The 20,668-nt window shown below is 40.6% G+C and overlaps 3 protein-coding genes across 3 annotated transcripts; 2 read left to right on the top strand and 1 right to left on the bottom strand.

Annotated features, from left to right (window-relative positions):
* The first annotated feature begins 1,230 nt into the window (after positions 1 to 1,230).
* LOC141015976 (mast cell tryptase-like) lies at positions 1,231 to 4,757 on the top strand. The gene is made up of 5 exons (XM_073490204.1): positions 1,231 to 1,285; positions 2,352 to 2,535; positions 3,294 to 3,562; positions 4,020 to 4,168; positions 4,413 to 4,757. Exons 1-5 carry the CDS (start codon positions 1,231 to 1,233, stop codon positions 4,755 to 4,757), a joined length of 1,002 nt encoding a protein of 333 aa, XP_073346305.1.
* Positions 4,758 to 7,381: 2,624 nt separating this feature from the next.
* Positions 7,382 to 11,111, top strand: LOC141015975 (chymotrypsin-like protease CTRL-1). Its single transcript, XM_073490203.1, has 6 exons — positions 7,382 to 7,436; positions 8,852 to 8,866; positions 9,012 to 9,171; positions 9,683 to 9,951; positions 10,357 to 10,505; positions 10,749 to 11,111. Exons 1-6 carry the CDS (start codon positions 7,382 to 7,384, stop codon positions 11,109 to 11,111), a joined length of 1,011 nt encoding a protein of 336 aa, XP_073346304.1.
* A 5,311-nt stretch (positions 11,112 to 16,422) lies between these two features.
* Positions 16,423 to 20,318, bottom strand: aldoab (aldolase a, fructose-bisphosphate, b). The gene is made up of 7 exons (XM_073489468.1): positions 20,251 to 20,318; positions 19,022 to 19,140; positions 18,524 to 18,790; positions 18,272 to 18,432; positions 17,394 to 17,652; positions 17,025 to 17,224; positions 16,423 to 16,872 (listed from the first exon to the last, which is right to left on the bottom strand). The coding sequence occupies exons 2-7, from the start codon at positions 19,131 to 19,133 to the stop codon at positions 16,780 to 16,782; spliced, it is 1,092 nt and encodes a 363-aa protein (XP_073345569.1). The 5' UTR covers positions 19,134 to 19,140; positions 20,251 to 20,318; the 3' UTR covers positions 16,423 to 16,779.
* Positions 20,319 to 20,668: the final 350 nt, after the last annotated feature.

Genomic DNA, 20,668 nt, shown 5'->3' with positions numbered 1-20,668 from the left:
TACTTCCTGAGCAACCTGAAAAGTACAGAGACTGTTGCAAGCAGTTAGTTTAAAAATTGGATTAACGAGCAACCTGTTAGCATTGACTGTGCAGACAGCTGCAGGAGCTGGTGAGCTCTGAAGGTCACAACACAAATGATCCTGCGATCAAATAACCTAAGCCAAATGTGCTCATCTTTATGTGTGCACAACACAGATAGCTCATTAGCCTTAGCTAGCTTGGTAGCTTTCAGCTAGGTGGGCTTGTTTAGCTCAGTTTCAGCTCCACCCACGCTCCACCTCTTTGCCCATTTTTGATTAGTCGGGAGTTAGGCGGACTCAGGTACTGCCAAGATAGCGTCGTCCAGTGTCACTGACATTGAGCTATGGGTGACATCACGGTGGCTCTGTCCACTATTTTGTACAGTCAGTGAATCACACAGTTTCCCTTGACTATCCCTCAATATTACATCAGTCCAACATTGGTCAACTACTTGGAACATACAAATCCACTTTTTATACAATTAAAACTACTGAAATTCACTGACATTGTATCATATCAAACACCAATCATCATGTATAAGGCAAAAAACAGACAATTACCAGAAAATATCCAAAATTTATTTGGGAATCGGGAGGGAGGTTATCAATTAAGAGGGGAACATAACTTCAAAATCTTAAAACATACGAACAACCTTGAAAAGTTTCTGTATATCTATTTCCAGTATCAAGCTTTGGAACAATCTAAGTGAGGAACTCAAGCAAAGTCCAAATATCAACCAGTTCAAGAAAATGTACAAAAAGATGTTGTTTAGCAGGTACAATGGATAATGATCATTAATGTTTATTGGTGATTATCATTTATTAATTGATATGGCACGGTGATGAGAGGCAGAGAAGCCTATGTGAATATGTATATGTATGTATGTATATGTATGTGTATATATATATATATATATATATATATATATATATATATATATATATAAATAAAAGGCACACTTTACATTGATATCCCTACATGATTGATCATTTTTTTATTGAGACAAATTACCCTTTCCAGGCACAACATGTGAGCTTTTATGGGTGGCTGGATTAATGTTTGCCTGATGTAGCAATATGACCGGGTTTTAGTAGGGAGTGTATGCTGTCAATAGGGTAGATCAGTGACTGAGGAAGGACAAAGCAGGAAGCTACATCAGAAAGAGTCTCTGCGCTTACCTGAAGGCACAATTTTAAGGACAGTACAGTATGGCAGGCTGGACTGTGTGGATACTCCTGATGTGTACAGCCCTCACTGGGCAAGGTGAGCTTAAACATTGACTAAACAGTTTATCATCTATTACAAATCCATTATTCTGTCTTTTCAACAACCTCATATCTTGTTTTAGTTTGTGTTAGAGAGGATTTGATCCAACCTTATGGTTATTTTTGAGGAGTTAGTGTTGGTGTTGTACTTGATTGTGTTATGTTGAAATGTCTGTCAAAAGTCTTCTTTTCCAGAGAGTAAAAAAACAACTGTATTGTACAGCGCTATCAATAATTGATTTTACAATAGTGATAATCGTGGATAATAATCAAAAAATGAAATGCCTATAGACTATTGTGAGGTCATCAGGTCATTACTTAGTAACTGTTTCCAATGCGTCAGCTTTTGTAAAGGAGTTATGGATAATGACTTGTCTCTTGCTTGATTAAAAACACATTACATGTGGGCTATGGTGGTGCAGTGGTTAGAACAGAAGGGAAAATTATAGCTCAAATATTAGTATTAATATGGCGATAATGAAGTTATCGTCTTATGTCTTATTCAAACTACTATTAATGATTCAACCTGGATATGATTTCATAATCTGCATGATAACAGCAATAAAATCTCTTGTTGATCAGACATAAGTGGGTCAGTAACACACGTTAACTTTGGCCAAATAACTAAATTGTAGTTTAGGTAAAACAAAGCAGAAAAGTGATGTCTAATTCTTAAACTTCCAGTGAAGTTTACCGTTTCCGTGCCCTGATGTCATTTTAGACGATAAAGTTTATTGTTAAACTGTAAAACATTCTGCCTCCGTTACATATCTTTGTCACAAGTGTTTGATAACCACATTTGAGGGATCATTGCAAAATAATTTGTGTATATATATTGACCTCCAAAATTGTGTATTAGTTGGGTTCTAATATATACTGTATAGTATGTGTACTATAGTCCAAGATAAGACCGAGACCTTCAAAAAAAGGTCTTGGGATCAAGACCAATCCGAGCACTTCAACTACAGATACAGGCTTTGAAAATAAAGCTCCCTTTTTGTTTCTTTTGCATTTGCATTTTTGCAACGGTAACATTTAATCGATTTATGTTGTTTATCGGACAGTCTCATTTCAAGCTGATTGTGGAACGGCGCCTCTGAACACGAGGATAGTGGGTGGTGAGAATGCCCCGGCTGGGTCATGGCCCTGGCAGGTCAGCTTGCACCTCAATCTTGTGGAGAGACACATCTGTGGAGGGACACTCATCAGTGACCAGTGGGTGCTCACAGCAGCCCACTGCATCTTAATGTAAGAGAAATGCAATCAGCTCGTTTAATTTCCTGTGCTTACAAATTAGAAGCCTTCACAGGTTCAAAGCATTTGTACTCAAAATACAGTAACAATCCTTTCTAAACCCGAGATGGATTGATCTTTTTTGATAAAAAAGCAGAGATCTGAACCTGAGAGTGGGGTACAAGAGAGCATTTGCACATGTTGAGATTTTAATATACAGAAGTAACCCTACTCACCACTTTGAATTATGTTTTTAAATGTATTTTTTATTTGCTCCCAAGTCGGAAAAAACACACTACAGCATGCAATAACACAAACTATAAAGCACAACAATCTGGGGAATGCACACTGAATAAAAGATTAAAAGGTCATAAAGAAAACAGTCGAGTTGGAAACACTCAGCAATTAATCTAAAACATGATGCAAAATGATGAAGACAAACATGCATAAAACCACATATCACTGACCCTGTCAAACATCCTCTGATGTCCTGCCACACATATTGTTCAACATATGTGCCCTTCACTCAAGGAGAATGTGATCATTGAATTGTCTTAGCTAATCTAAGGAATCTTAGCTACAATATAGCAAACTGGAACTCAATGTTTTCCAGTAAGCATCGGCCAAATGAACGATTTGACAATTTCAGAAAATATCCTACTCAATGTATTTGGTAGGTAAAAGATGGAGACAGGTTGGGGTATCATGCAACACAAGGCTTTAATCTGCATGTGCTGACAGATTTAATTGGTCTTCATTATGCTTTTATCCAGAAAGTCACCTAGTGCATGGACCATCTACCTTGGAAGAGAGACTCAGAGCGGCCCGAATGTTCACGAGGTGAACCGCGCACTGTCCCAGATCATCGTCCATCCTGACTACAACAACACCTTGTTGAACAACGATATTGCCCTAATGAGGCTCAGCAGCCCTGTCAGTTTCACTGACTACATCAGACCCATCTGCCTGGCGAGTAACTCCAGCCAGTTCTACAGCTCCACTTCCTGCTGGGCTACTGGCTGGGGCAGGCTTGGAAAGGATGGTGAGTATCCTGCAGGCTTTTAATCTAGTGCTATTATCAAGTTAAAGCTTTGATTCGTCCAAAACCTCAGGTTATGACAAAATACTAAAAAATGACAATCTGGTCCACCTCAAGTGTACTTTATGTTGAGTGCTAGTTAAAGCTGCTGGTGTTCTCTGTCCTGATTGGATAAAGTGGGCAGGGATACCAGAAATTTGTTTTCTCTTTTACTGCATGAGCAGGGGGAGGAGAGACATGGATCACTGACCAAACACTCTATTAGGGTGATTACTGTTGGAATATAGAGCTTCTCAACACTTCATAAAAATATGTTACTTACAGCAGCTTTAACAAATGTTGGAATGCTTACTTATATTGACGTTAGCATTTAGCTCCACTGTGACTAGTACAGCATACAGAGCCACTATCTCTACCTCAGTGCGTCCGCTGATTTCATAGCCCACTTTCTCTTCCACAGAGTCCTTGCCCGCCTCGACTCCACTGCAGGAGGTTCAGATTCCTGTTGTTGGAAACAAGCAGTGCAGTTGCAACTACATCCCTGTACGAGGTGCAAACATCACTGACCAAATGATTTGTGCGGGGCAAGAGAACAAAGGAGCATGTTCGGTAAATATATTAAACCGTTATTGTTGCATTTGACATCCTGTCTTCTCATAAGATACTTTGTTCCATCCTCTTTCCTTCTTCACCAATATCCCCACCGTAATACATAACTTTCATATTTGTGCTATTAAAATATTTTTGTCAGTAAGAATGTACCAGGTGAGGCTAGATAAGTCTACTCAAGTCTCATCCTGTACATTACCAGCAGTATCCATTCACTTATGGTGTTTTGTCTCTCCTCTTGCAGGGTGACTCAGGTGGACCTCTGCAATGCAAACAAGGCACAAGGTGGGTCCAGGCTGGCATTACCAGTTTTGGAGTACCTTGTGCCCTGGCTGGTTTCCCTGAGGTCTATGCCCGAGTGTCTGAGTTCCAGGATTGGATCCTGGGTCAAGTGGCGGGAGCGAATGTTAACTTTGTGACATTCACCTCCACTGGCACCGACCCAGACAGCAGCTTTGTATGTCACAGCGGCACATCGGCTCCAGGAATTGCAACCACTCCATCCTCCACAGCATCAACTGCTACAACTGAGCTTACGGTCATTGTCATCTCAGTGACAGTGTTCCTGCAGCACGTCTTAGCTATATAGCACAGTTCTGCACTAAGAAACTCTAAACTTCTTCTGTTGCATTGTCTTGTTTGTCTTCTGAATCATTTAATCTAATAATTTATGAAGTTTCAAATTATACTGCTGTATAACATCATGATAATATGACTGAGGTTGTATGATGAAAGTGTTAACGAAAATTGCGTCTCCTAAAAAATCAGTTATAATCAAGATGTCCCTCTAATATCAAAGAGAATATGAAGCGCTTGGTTGTCAATGTAACAAAAAGTGTATTGTTCTAAGAGAAAGTGTTTGATTTTTGACCGTCAGTTACAGTATCGGGGACTGAGAGGTTTAAAAGATGAGGACGTGAAAATTGTTGCAGGTCTGCATTCTGAACCCAGACCCTCAGAACATTTCTTCTTCTGAGCAGGAAAACCATGTAGTAAAAGTGCATTTATAACACTACTGGATGTTGTGCTTGATAATCAGAAATATGACAAACATGTATATGATTTATATACTGTGAGATTAAATAAGGATGTTCAGTACTTTTTGTAATGTATCCATTGTCAAGGCACTTGGCTCCCTGGAAAAGCGCTTTGTAAATGTAGTCTGTTTACCATTTATCCTTTTAAGGTGTACAAGCCTGAAGTGTTACACACACTAGTCCTTGAAATGGGCGTGTCATCCTAGCGTGGACTTTTGATCAACAACTATTTATTCAGATATTACATAATAAGTATATTGTGGCATTTGGTGGCAACAGCGACCCAAATTATATGATTTTTAGGGGAAAAAAATGTGTACAAACTGTTGTGTATTCAACAGATGAGTCAGACAACAGGAATTTACTCTGCCTGTTGTTTCAAGTGTGTCCTTTTAATTGAAGGTGTGGTAAAATGTTCTGTATTGTGGATTAATGATTGGCTAGACTTGCTTACAGGGAAATTCACTTTCACTTGCTTCCTGGTGTCATGATTCAGTTAGTATTAAAACAAACAAAAGACTAATTAGCTCATGCAACAAGAAAGTCATTGTCTTAGTTTGAGTACACTAGATATAAACAGAGCTGATACACAGGTAAATGATATATTAAAGAAATAGTCTGTCATGTTCGTCCAGTAAAAATTATGCTTTGTACAAAACAGGGAGAAATGGCGAGCTCAAAGTCAACAACATCCTTCCTGAAATCTTCGCTGGTTTCCTGACAATCCCTTGGTGACGGCAAGAGTTACTGCTTCCGGCCAAGAAAAAGTCTAGCACATAAGCCCCTGTAAAACCATAACCTGTAATTTTTATGCTTCATGTGAGAGTTGTGGTAATCATCATGAAGAATCACTTCAGAAAAATGAGCAGCCTGAAAAGTGAGACATTTTGCATGGAAGATTTTTACATTAATTGCAAGCAAAAGAGATAGATAGATCTTGGCAGTAACAGGATGACATTTTAGGTCAGAACGGTCCAGGGGTGGGCGTGGACTTGACTATTCTAGGTTGAATGTTCTTTAAATGTTTGTGGTAACATAGAGGTGGATGCTTGTCATCAACGCTTTGACTGGTATTTCAGGCCAAAGCAGCAATGACAACCGCAAGAGCAGGAAGGGTGTTTTTTATGTAAATGTGAGATCTGAGTAAAGGATCTGTCTTCTGTAGCAATCAGCAAGTGGGACGGGTGGGACTATTCAGGAAGCAAAGAGTAAATAACTTCCTCACCACACATGTTGGCGAAGGAGGATGATCTATATTAGCCTCAGCATCACTGCCCAACAGGCCAAGTGCTAATCAGCTTCCACATGGTTGCCAAGCAAACAAATTCCTGTAGTTTGACCATTTCTTTTTTATGTCCAACTATATCCTAATCTTCAGGGCATGTCTATCAGGTTAATTTACACACAGCTGCAACAAACACATAAAAGAACTGCCTCTAAACCAATTAAGGATCCTGCTGCAAAACAGGCTTCATATGAAAATAAAGGTAACGCTAACTGAGCTAGCACTGCAATAATGCAACATGAAAAAAATGTAACAGGCATCAAACCTATTACTTATTTTCAGTTGGCTTCAAATGAGACTTAACATTTATACAGTTGTCCCTGAATATTACATTGTCCAACATCAGTATCCTAAGAGTAGCCACATTAGCCGAGCAACACGCTAACGCCTGATTCAACAGGATGGGAAATGTTTGAATATGTCCTTTGTTATGAGGTCCACCATTCTGTCATGAGGTGCTACTGTATGTAGTCCTTTATAGGCATCGACGCATCCACTTTAACCATTTGTTAGTCGCAATTACAAAATGAATTGCACTCCATGGAAAGACAGTTTTAATGCCTATCTGGAGAGGTGTTCTTCCACAGATTACTTACATACTCTGTACATATGAATCAGTGAACCACTGACAAAACTGTATGTCCTCCAGTGATCTAATCAATGCAATGATCACAGTTCCATCAAAAATGGAGTTCATCCTCATCAAAAGGCATGTTTGCCAAGTTTGACGTGTAGGCGAATGCCCGCCTGAGGTATTAAGAAAAACAGGTTTTATTGTGTGTGAATGCTTTAAATAGAGCAGGTGAGTGACTGAGAAGTGACAAAGCAAAAAGCTAAATCAGAAAGAGTGTCTGCGTTTACCTGAAGGCAAAAGGTTGAAGACAGTACAGTATGACAGCCTGGACTGTATGGATGCTCCTGATGTATACAGCCCTCACTGGGCAAGGTGAGCTTTTATACTGACTTAGCAGTTTGTTATCTGTTACAAATCAATAATTCTCTCATTTAATAACAATAAACCGTATATTTAGTTAATCAGTGTTGAAATTTTGATCCAACTTTATGGTCATTTTTGCTGATTTATTTAGAAGTGGTGTTGTATTTGATTATATTATGTTGAAATATCTGTCTAAAGTTTCCTTTTCTTTTCAAAAGAGAAGCAAAACAACTCTAAATATGATGTGAATATAAGGTTAATTGAGACTGGGTTTGTTGCAGAAATGCTGTATTGTATAGATCTATCAATTAATGATCTCACATAAGTGATAATTATCAACATTGAAATGCCTGTAAACTATTGAGAGGTGTGTTGTAGAGTGGTTGCTTAGTAAATGTTTCAAGCTATCGATAGCTTGCCTCTTGCAGGAACATGTTGATATAATTTGAGTTTACGCTATTGAATAAAATCAAATTAAATCAAATTAAATAAACAGACAGAAACAGTAGCCTACTTAACAGGTGTTAAATCTTTCTTATTAGTGTGAGAACAGGACCACAGCTATACTTGTTTAAATGTTATTATGTTCATATCTCACCAAAGGTTCATTGAAATATAATGATGACACTGTACAGGAGGCGTGTATGGAAATACATGCCTCCTGCAAAAAGGCCTGCAGTATTTTTCTTCCTGGTGTTTACACACAACACTGGGTAGTGTCTACAGTGTGACCTCTGTCAACACACCTGGTCCAACATTATAACAAGTAGCCTAAGTAGATAATTGGCCAACATTACCATTTAGTTGTTGCGTTAAGCAACATTTTCAACTGTTTCTGATACTTTAAGCTTTTCAACATTTGAAACTTTTAGCTCTTTTTCAGCTGTCAGGGATCAAAAGAAATCTTCTCTTTTTATATTGTGGACACAATGACGTATTACTATTGAAAATATCAAAAGCTAATCCAACCACAAAACACACCTGAATTACAGTCAAATACAACTGAAATTAATCATCTAAAATGCAGGAAATGTGTGTTTTTTTTCATTGTTGTTAATATTCCCAAGCGTACTTGAACAAGTGTACTCTTGTTGATATGATCCGCTACTGGGGCAGAATAATCAGACTGTACTGTGATGTGTAATAGTGAAACATATCTTCTAGGGGTGCCCAGTCCGACCTGTGGCCCTTTGCTGCATGTCACTCCCCCTCTCTCATCCTGTTGCCTTGGGAAAGGTCTGAGGCCTTTTTACTAAGTACTCTAGTCCATTAGAGGAAGCAGATGGAACTCTAGCGCCACCTTGTGTCTGAGGCTAGATACTACACTACTAATACCTTTACTGCAAAGTTTGCTGGGTCTAACAATGAAACACACATTGACGCATACAGATGAGATTCACTCTTTCTATCTCTCTTTTCTACAGGGTCAAGGGCTCAGGGTAAGCACAGTCATATTTCATATATTCCATAAATGCTGTGGCGATGCTCTGTAAGAACAATAACCACAAATGACTGTGAAGAAACAGAGCTACAAATGGACCTACCTTTATTTATTTGTACTTACACATGGTTGTCTATGCTCAGATTGTGGAACGGCACCTCTGAACACGAGGATAGTGGGTGGTGACAATGCCCCGGCTGGGTCATGGCCCTGGCAGGTCAGCCTGCACCTCAGTAGTCACATCTGTGGAGGGACACTCATCAGTGAACAGTGGGTGATGACAGCAGCCCACTGCATCTCAATGTAAGAGAAACGGTTTCATTTTGTGTGCTTAGAAATTTAAACTCAAAATACAGTAACAATCCTTTCTAAACCGAGATGGATTGATTTAAAGAAAACATAACGGTACAAAAGGGGCACATAATGTGTACAATGAAATTTACAAGGGTTGTCTTAACTGGGGGAAAACCTGTAGTCAGCATGTCTGCCTCCGCCTCAAATTTCAATGATCTGAAAGTAACATCTACAGTATTTGACATTCAGGACATTGACCTCATCTCAAAGGGCAAAGGGCAGAGCACTAATTTCACAAGTCAATAACGTTGCAGCGCCTTGACACCTTCCACCATGATTAAGTCACTTTGCTGACTTTTGTCACAGGCCTTGCTTCTTTGTACCAACAAAACTTTCCTTTCACTCTCACTTTTTAGGAGATTGCATATCTTGTTATGTTTGTCATAACAATTGTCTAAAAAAAAAATATCTTCCTGGAAATATTTTGTATGCGTTTGCTATCTGTATTCTTTTTATCCAGCAACACACCTAGTGCATGGACCCTCTACCTTGGAAGAGAGACTCAGAGTGGCCCAAATGATAATGAGGTGAGCCGCACGCTGTCCCAGATCATCGTCCATCCTGACTACAACAACACCTTGTTTAACAATGATATTGCCCTAATGAGGCTCAGCAGCCCTGTCAGTTTCACTAACTTCATCAGACCCATCTGCCTGGCGAGTAACTCCAGCCAGTTCTACAACTCCACTTCCTGCTGGGCTACTGGCTGGGGCAGGCTTGGAAAGGATGGTGAGTATCCTGCAGGCTTTTAATCTAGTGCTATTATCAAGTCAAAGCTTTGATTCGCCCAAAACCTCAGGTTATGACAAAATAATAAAAAATGACATTCCGATCTGCCTCAAGTGTACTTTTCATGAGCAGGGGGAGGAGAGACATGGGTCACTGACCAAACACTCTAATAGAGTGATTACTGTTGGAATATAGAGCTTTTCAACATTTATTTTAATTAATATATGTCACTTACAGGAGCTTTAACAAATGTTGGAATGCTTACTTAAGATAGAAGTCGCCATTTGGTGCATGTTAGCATACTGACGTTAGCATTTAGCTCCACTGTGACTAGTACAGCATACAGAGCCACTATCTCTACCTCAGTGCGTCCGCTGATTTCATAGCCCACTTTCTCTTTCACAGAGTCCTTGCCCGCCTCGACTCCACTGCAGGAGGTTCAGATTCCTGTCATTGGAAACAAGCAGTGCAGTTGCAATTACATCCGAGCACCAGAGGCAAACATCACTGACCAAATGATTTGTGCGGGGCAAGAGAACAAAGGAGCATGTCAGGTAAATATAATAAACATTTATTGTTGCATTTGACATCCTGTCTTCTCATAAGATACTTTGTTCCATCCTCTTTCCTCCTTACCAATTTCCCCACCGTAATACATAACTTTCATATTTGTGCTATTAAAATATTTTTGTCAGTGAGAATGTACCAGGTGAGGTTAGATAAGTCTACTCAAGTCTCATCCTGTACATTACCAGCAGTATCCATTCACTTATGGTGTTTTGTCTCTCCTCTTGCAGGGTGACTCAGGTGGACCTCTGCAATGCAAACAAGGCACAAGGTGGGTCCAGGCTGGCATTACCAGTTTTGGAGTACCTTGTGCCCTGGCTGGTTTCCCTGAGGTCTATGCCCGAGTGTCTGAGTTCCAGGATTGGATCCTGGGTCAAGTGGCGGGAGCCAATGTTAACTTTGTGACATTCGACTCCACTGGCACTGACCCAGACAGCAGCTTTGCATGTCGCAGCACAGGCTCTGGAAATGCAACCACATCGGCTCCAGGAAATGTTACCACTCCATCCTCCACAGCATCAACCGCTACAACTGAGCTTACGGTCATTGTCATCTCAGTGACAGTGTTCCTGCAGCACATCTTAGCTATATAGCACAGTTCTGCACTAAGAAACTCTAAACTTCTTCTGTTGCATTGTCTTGTTTGTCTTCTGAATCATTTAATCTAATAATTTATGACGTTTCAAATTATACTGATGTATAACATCATGATGATTGTGGCAGAAATTGTTATTGTTTTATTTTAATCAAAGAAAATATGAAGCTCTGAGAATCAGGAAGTAAGTCTTTGACCTTTGGTTGTTATTGTATCAAAGAGTGTATTATTGTGAGACCCTTATGAAGGATGTGAGTAAGTTAAAGTATAGGCAGGTTATTTTTTTTAGTCAGCATTTGTAATGACACATTTCTCAAGTCATACCAATCAAAGATTTTTTAGTTTGATTATTGACCAAGGCATCCTCCCATCCCCTCAGGTGGAGCTGAGCATGGAAGGCGACTGGGAGGTTTAAAAAATGATGCCAGGAAAATTGTTGCTAGTCCGAATTCTGAATCGAGACCCTTTGTATTCCACATTTCTTTTGTACTTTCTGCAATCTAAAGAATAAACTACTTTTTACCAAAGAAGAAGAGTTTTGTTCTTCTGTATCTCAGTGTTTGGTTCCTAAGAGTCTGATGGTGGTTATTTATTTGAAGTTACTGAATGCTGATTAATGGTAGAAAATAAACTATGATGACAAACCTTTTTTGCATTGCCCTTTTATTCCTACTGGCCTAATTTGGTGTAAAACAAACTTAATTTAACACAAACATCTTCTTTGAAATGCCAGTCACTTTTATAGCTAAAATCATAAAGCCATCCATCTCTTATCAGTACCACAATACACTTTACAATACAAGGTTCTGCTGGTACTGATAAAGTAATTAATGACTTGGCATTGCATACAATGGTTGCAGATATGTTCAGACCCTTGATAAAAAAAAGTCTCAATCATAAGTCCTGCGTTCTAAATTTTACTTATGTAAACAGCAGATAGGTAAATAAGAACTTGGTCCAATTTTGAGTATTAAAGGGTAACTCCACCAATTTTACACATTAAAGTGTGTTTACAGGTGTTGGGGACTACTACAGTACTGCATGTGTGAAAAAAGTAGAAATAAAGCCTTTTGTGGCTCAAGAGGAAGCTGCATGTAATCTGAAAAAATGCTGCCACTGATGCCACTCTGGCTAAATTGCATGGTGGATAATGTATGCTTCCTGTTTTTGAAAAGGAAGAAGACAGCCTTGAATGAAAAAGGTGATATCTCTGGTTCTGCTGTTTCGATTTTGATTATTTGTTTTCAAACTGCCCATAATGAGTCCAATAGGAGCACAATGATAGATCATTGGTCTGCTTTTAAAAAAATGGTGCCTACGTTACACACAATGGAAATTTATCAGATTACATGCAACTTCCTGTGGAGCCACAAAAGGTGTTATACTACGTTTTCCACATAGAGTAGGCCTTACACTCCACAAGACCTGTAAACACACTTTAATGTGTAAAATTGGTGGAGCTACACTTTGAGTTATGGTTAGGTCACTGTGTTATCAGCTTTTTAATACTGGAGCTGGTCTTAATGGTTCAAAGTCACACTATTTTAAGAAATTGTGTAGTTCAATCCCAAATAATGCATAATATTTGATCATTTTACCATTATATCCTTCTGGATTTCTATAATTAAGTAACTACAGACATCAGATACATATGGTGGGGTAAAAGAATAACATTACTGGAGTATCACATGCTCATTAAAATATGCAGTAAATAGGCTGACAGATAAGAATACCAAGTCCCTCACATTATGAAACACAACCTCTCCTGCAGACATGATCATCTGATCCTAGATGGCGTCGTTAGCATGTTAGCTGGCTCGTAGTTAGCATATTATCTTGTTCCAGTATGTCGTGGTTAGTTATACATGAGAGGTACAACCTGCATGGGGCATAATAATGTTTGCCATGGAAGCATGTTAGCCGGTTAATTTTAATGTTAGCATGTAAGAATCTGTAAAGTTACAGGTAACATTAGCTAGCTAACTTGTACAGTGAACCAGCTAACGTTAAGGGTTTAACAAGTGGAAGTTCTGACCTGTTGTTGGTGGCGCCAGATGAAAGGTTAGGAGATAAGGCTACTTACTAAAGCCATTCTGATTCATCCTATGGGGTACGTATATATTTTATTTGATACCTATACATTTCAAAAGACCAAACAGTCCATATGTAGTTTTAAACTGGGGTTGGTCATTCTGTTCAGAAGCATTTTTTAAATTATATTTGTATAAAATCTCTTAACATCCAGACAGCAATCAAAATATAAAATGCTTTGCGGAAAAAATCAACCAATCAATTTTAGCAGCCGAAGATATTGTATGGACAGTCTACCTGTCAATCAATCTGTCCTTACCCGCCCACCCTGCGCTGACTCCGCCCACCACTCATTGCGCGTGACCGGAGTCTACACCTCACTCCTGTGGTGGAGTGAGCTCATTGTTTACGGACAAGAATGGCAGAGAGAGTACAGCCACACTCTTCATTACCAGCTGTACTTACAGCATCTTCACTGCCAAACAGAGCAAGAGAAGAAAGACCGACCTCGAGAAGGCCACAAACAAAAAGACGTTGGATAGCTCGAGAGGTGAAACGAAGACAACTGACGGAGTAGCGGCCTGAAAACGGACGCCGTGGTAGCTGTGTCTCTGTTGGACAGGTTAGTTGGGGGAAATGTATTATTACTCTGCATTATGTAGTGAACGTAGCTAACGTTGGCTCCTTATGTTACTGTTGTATGTATTGGCCCAGCGCTAACTTCTTTAGCATCTTCAGCTTTGAGCTACCGTTTGCTAGCTAGCTGTGATAGACTACTGCCCCATATTTACATGTAACGTCACAGTTGACACGAAGGCCAACGTTTACACGTGCTGTGGATCTGATCCATATAGCAGTGTTCACACATGCACCGCTACCCTGGGCTGCGAGCTGTATGTGAGAGGTTGTATGAGAGAGATTGTGTGCTACACGTGTGAAAGGTCAAGTCCACTGTTCAGAGGTCATTGGAAGATTGCATATATCTGTGGATATAGTTTGCATTGTATTTGTGATCTGATGTCGTTAGATGGAAAAAAAAACCCACCATCATACAATTGAATGACAACATCTGAACCGTCCGAACACTCACAACAGTTTTATTTGAACAACAACAATGAACTTTCAAGTCACTCTTTCCAGCATGTGTTTCAACTAATTTACAAATAACAGCACATCAGGCAATAAACACATCTGAAGCATAAATTATGAACCATAGTATTGTTCAGTAATGTGACTGCAGCTGTAACATGCAATTGCATAACTCATCTGCTTCAAGCTGACTTTCAGAGGTGGGTGGTGTGGTTGATGTGGTAGCGCTGCTGCTGCATGACGCCTGACTTGTAGCTGTATTCAAACATAGAGTACATCCATACTGTCAAGCTTGTACCATTCAGTCACAACAACAACAATAATGATAATAATAATCATAACAACAACAACAACAACATAGCAGTGCATAAGAGACCACAAACAATTGGCTAAACTTACATGCTTCAGAGAATGGTGTGGATGTTGCATCAGAAGGTCCCTCTCCAGCAGCTGTTAGGGGTGTCTGAAAATATTATATGAGCGCATCTACAGCAGACAGAATAGGACAAACAACTGTTGCAGCTTGCAGCAGTTATTTGCATAAGTGGTGTGTTCAACATAACATTTATAATTACCTTATAATAAAAGATTCACTACTATTTCACAATAAACAACACAGAGTACAACCTGCACTGGTGGCGCATCTCGCACAGGTTGGCCTCTACTTTGATTCATGATTCATTTATCCTTCTTAGTAGCTATCAGTGTCATTGTATAGCGTGTTAAGCCAATTGCTTTATTTCAACGTAGCTAGCAAGCTAATACAAATGAAAAGTCTTCACACAAATGGCATTTAAAAAAAGATGACATAATGTTACCTTTATATTGGGACTTCTTCTTCTCCTCCTCTTTTCTTCTCTTTCGGTATCGCGCACCCGAGGGCTTTGACGGCCGTTTCATCTCGCAAAATAAAAAAACATAACCTGTCTGTCACTTGACGTGACACCTATCTGACCCTCTGAGGTGCGCAGCCAATGACCACACGTCACGTGACTCAGCACCACAAGTGAGAAACATGCCATTGTTTATCTGTTTCTTCATGTTGTTAATATTTATTATTTTCAAGACAGAACATGAAGGGAGGGCACCAATGGGCATCGAAAATTGTTATTATTATTATTATTTTTTTTTTTCCCTCGAGGGTGACTGGCGGCGCCCCTCCAGCAGATGGCGCTCTAGGCGACCGCCAATATTGCCTATGCCTAGAGATGGCCATGGGTATTTATATGACGTCCATTCATATAGACTTTGAACTGGACGTTTTACAAATGTGCTAATGTATCCTATTTCTGTGTCATATAGTTATGAGAGGATGCATCAGCTTCCAGCCTTCAAAACGTCAGTTCACAGCAGAACCATGCCCTAAAGTTTCCACCGCTTCTGCACAGTCTCTCTCTGACAGGTGAGTGTAACTTGATGCTGATAGCAACATGGATCAGACCACTGTTATTCATGTAGTATGTATCTTTGGTGGATACATCTCATGTGTTCTTCTTTCATATCATGTTGTCTTGCTTTATGTGCATGAATGTGCTTCTTAGCAGGGATACAATACAAAAAGAAATGGCATCATTTCTTTAGCTGCACCAGAAAAATGCTTCAAGTACTGGTCCTAGCAGTCACATGTTAGCTGATGTTCATTTGCAGTAATTTACAATAGTACCATTTATTGAAATGCTGTTCTTAAGTACAATTTTAAGGTACTTTTCTTTTTTGTATTTCCATTTTCTGCTACTTTCCTCTCCACTACATTTATTTGATACATTTAGTAACTAGTTATTTTGCAGAATCAGATTATTTTAGTATTTTTAGGCTATTAATTGTGACGTGTTACCGAATCAGATATTGTTGGCGGGGCATTGTGTGAGAGGATGTTATATCAGAGCCAAAGTAGCACTTTTTAAAATTAGTTTATTTTATTGGCAATCTGACAGAAAAATCACAGATGTCGACAATTGTAAAATGCTGAATATTGGCCCCGATATTCAGCCAGGGCCAATAATCAGTCTTCTCCAAACATATTCATTAGGGAAAAAAGTACTGATCTGTTAAACATTGTTCTTTTGTCTGGTAATGTTGCTTCTGTCGCAGAAATACCAGGCTACAGTGGCCTCAGCTTCTTTCTGCTGTTTGCATGTGACCTTAAGATAGTGTTATGAAAAGACTCAAAAAGGAAGTTAAGCAACATGTAAGGGTAAATACTTTATTCAATGGTTCCAGTATAAATCATATACTGCACTTGGTGGAATCAGACCAAGGAACAAAATGGTACGACTTCTGTAAAAACAAACAGTTTGGGAATCTTCACCTGAGAAAAGGTGTTTAAAAACAAAAGCTAAGGGAATGGAGGCAGAACTTTTTTTCAGGATCTCCCAGTTGCAGCAACAACCCATAGGAAAGTTTTTTTTCCCATCTTTCTCTTTCACTTACGATGAAGATGCTGTAAAAGTGCTGTTAGGCATTAGTGCCTAAGTGGACATGGCCGGTTCCATGGTAACGTTATGATGGTGGCAAGGAGGTGGATAGGGAGTGGTGAGTGTCCATGCTTAATAAGCGTGGTTAGCCACAAACAGGGACTCTCCACCGGCGGCGCTGCCTCCAGCGGCCACATATTTGCCCTGGCAGGCCAGGTTGTTAGCCTGTAAGATACAAAAAGGCTAGTATTACTGATTGCATTATACAAGTTTGATGCTTACAATTCATACAGATCTTGGAACAAAATTCTAATGCAGCTTCTGTGAAACATTTCCTTTGACTTATTTATATAATATTTCTATTTGTATTCACTTACCAGAGCTCTCTTGATGAACTCCTCCTGGCATGCCTTTCCATTCTCCTTCTTGCCGCCCCAGGCTTTGAGGGCAGAGGCCTGCAGGGCACGACCGTATGAGAAGGTCAAGGCCCAGGGCCTGTGCAGAGGGCACTGGTTCATGGCGTTCAGGTTGACGGAGGCCTCCTCCTCACTCTGACCACCAGACAGGAAGGTAATGCCTTTACAGGAAGAGCATGACAGTTTAACAATGCACTTCTCAGGAAGTAATGTCAGGCAGACTTTTCAGTACAGAATGTTTCTGGAAATACTTTTTATAAAAAATGTTTGTCTGTGACGTTTGCCGGTGTGTGCTTGTCTTCAAGAGTGTATCGTGTGCAATCAGCTCACCAGGGACTGCAGGGGGCACAGTGCGGCGCAGGGCGGTAACAGTTGCCATGGCGATCTCCTGGTTGGTGTACTTGTGTGAGCAGGAGTGTCCGGCGGTCACCATGTTGGGCTTGAGCAGGGTGCCCTCCAGGTACACATGGTGGTCGGACAGGGCCTTGTAGACGGCAGCCAGGACCTTCTCAGTGACGTACTGGCAACGCTTCAGGTCATGGTCACCATCGGGGAGGATCTCAGGCTCAACAATGGGGACGATTCCATGCTGAGGAAGGCACAGAGAAAAGGGTCAAAATTACAGTGACAGCACGGCAGGCAGCAGATGTTATGTAACCTTTATTAGTTTCTTACTGTTTCAAGGGTTACAGAACTTGGTCCGGAAGATTTTTATCTACACTTTATGACTTTATTTAAAACAGAGGTTAAAATGGCTACTTTCATAGTGAATTGGCATTATTATCTGTGATGTACTGAAATTGCTATGCCAACATTTCAGAGAGAAATAGCATCTCTTTCAACTGTGCGGAAACGTGTTTTGAGATGGTATAAATGACATATTTTGTAAGTTCAATTAGAAACCCATACAGGAAGTTGGCAGAATCATAACATTAAATGCATGTCATGCAAAACAAAGAGCAGTGCTGATACTGATTTTTTTGTGCATGTGATAGAAGATGATAAAGCTTTTGGGACAATTGACAAATCATTTGATGTAATTTGGTTGGAACTTTTTGTGTTTTAAATATAAAATGAACAAAATATAGCAGCCACACAGACCTTCAGAGTTTTTCTACTAAATGACTTATGAGCAAAACCTATAAAATTGTGGAGAAAAATCTGTGAAGAGGCCACACTGATTTTAGCATCTATCTGGTGTGTCTTACCATCTGACAGATGCTGGCATAGCGGGCCAGGACGTTGGCGTTCTCAATGATGGCCAGTCTGGAGGGAGTGGTAGGGGTGATCTTCAGCACACAGCGCCACTTGGCAAAGTCAGCACCATCCTTCTTGTACTGAGCACAGCGCTCGTACAGTCCATCGAGACCTGTGAAAGAGGGAGAGGGGCCACTGTATAAGCTGGGGTAATATATAAAAGGTGACTGCTCTCTTTGTTGCTAAATCTGTTCCTTGCTTACCCTGGGTGGTGGTCTCGCCGTTGGTTCCGGCCAGGGGGACAACACCTTTGTCGACCTTGATGCCTACCACCATTTTTCTCCCATGAAGGTACTGGGTGAAGGGCTTGCCATCATCGGTCTTCTGGTACATGGTCTCGTGGAAGAGGATGACGCCGCCAATGCAAGGTGCAACGCGGTCATCAGCGGTGAAGAGGAGCTGGCGGTACAGCCTCCTGTTCTCCTCAGTGTTCTCAGCATTGATGCTCTGGAAGCGCTTGGCAACGCTGCCTGGAGGTTGTGGAAACATGAGATAGTTGAAGACTGGGTCCATTTGTGAAGCATTGGTAGAAAATGTTTGGCTCATTTCACTTCTACACTTGCCAGCTCTGTTGTGTGCTTTATAGACTGTTTAATGGCTCAATCTAATACACTTGTTTTTGAGATGAATGTTGGCCACACTAAATGACTGATCAAGGATTATTTTACTACAAAAAGCAAATTTTTTGTTTAATTCTTTACCGGTGGACTCATCTGCGGCGAGGATTCCCTTGCCAGGAGCGACGATCCTGTGAGCAATATCGCTGAGCTCCTTCTTCTGCTCAGGAGTGAGGAAAGGGTATGCGTGAGGCATCCTGACTCTAGTTAGGAGGAGGAAGAAGACAATGATGAGATGTAATGGGGAAGACACAGGGCTGAAATTACACAGAGGCACGAGGGGAAAAGTTCAACTCAAGTTGCAACGCTTGACATTTGAGTTGTGGTTCTTGTGAATGTATGGGAGCGTGTTTCTTTCCTGTGTGTCCGTCTGGTTCTACATCATCTGCCATAACTGCTCCAGTTTCTTAAGGCACTTTAAGGGGTTCCACACTATTCCCCAGGCACAATATGCAGAGGCACAGGGGATCCAGTGTCAGAGAGCCCTCCACAATCCTCTGCCCAACCCTTCACATATCTGACCACCCTTTACAAAACATGACAAGCATGTGGGTGACCTATGCCATTTTCTAGCCTCTTATCCCTGACCTTTCCCTTCCCCTTCGATGCCATCTTCCCTCGTCATTCCTCTGTCCCACACCCCCTGTACCCACCCCTCCTGCTCTCCACTATCGGTAAGCTGAACTAAATATAAACAGTGTACTACAGGAAGGCAATGAAAGCACTATGGCTCAGCAAAGAAGGCATTACATTAAAGAGAAGTGTGTAGCTTAAAACCTCCAGTGTTCAGACAGGAAGACTGAAAAGAAGTCAGCATGTCAAATTTAGATGGCTTTAAATAGGAGCTCACAGAAAGTGAATCACCGGTGACTGCTCAGAAACAATGCAATGGAAACTTTGCATCAGTTAAAAGAGTGTGTAGCAACAACCACTGATGCACTGAAGCTATAGTGCTGAAATGTACAGTGTAAAAAATGTGTGAAAATACAGAGAAGGGGGAGAAATGCATACTGTGATCTAGAGTGAAGTGAAACAATTCATTAGTGACTATAAATGTGCCACTGAAAACGTTGTGGTGTTTCAGTGTCAGAGGTATGTGAGAGGACCTTTGTCTGTGGGTAAAATGTGACACTCCTAAGCGCTAGCTGTTAAAGAAACCACAGTGGGTTTTAGCAGAAAGTGTGAGTGCAGCAGCTCTCTTACGTGTAAAAGATCATGCACCTCATGCTGCATAAGAGCAAAGTTTTCAACAGGTAGTACAAAAAGCCATTTAAAGTAGTTAATTTATCAATTGGACATTCTGTTCTTTTTACCTTTGAGGTTAGGAGGAGAGCTGAGAGAAGAGAGAGGGGGAGAAGATCCAGCCTTCGTCTGCGACAACCCTGCTGCCCGCTGGCCCTTGTATTTATCCTCCCATTGTGACCCCTCACATTTCAGCTGCCCGGCTATTAAAAGAACAGGACGCAACCAGAGATGGCCCGTGACATTCAGAGGGACTCAGGCTGGAGTAACATGGTGGTGAGCAGCCAGTGAAAGGGCAAAGAGTGGTTCATTGAATGGCAGAGAAAGCGAGTGTTAGGGTTGGAGATGGGGGGGGGGGACAAAAGTAGAAATGTGGTTTGATGGTATAGTACAAATAGTTCATTAAATAGGTAGAATTATTTCATAAAGAATGACACTTTGATGTCAGTGTTCTCTGCATCCTCCTTACACAAAGTTATGTAACTTCCG

The sequence above is a fragment of the Pagrus major genome, chromosome 20, assembly GCF_040436345.1.
Source record: "Pagrus major chromosome 20, Pma_NU_1.0".
Lineage (NCBI taxonomy): Eukaryota > Metazoa > Chordata > Actinopteri > Spariformes > Sparidae > Pagrus > Pagrus major.
This window is presented reverse-complemented; position numbering and strand designations above follow the sequence as displayed.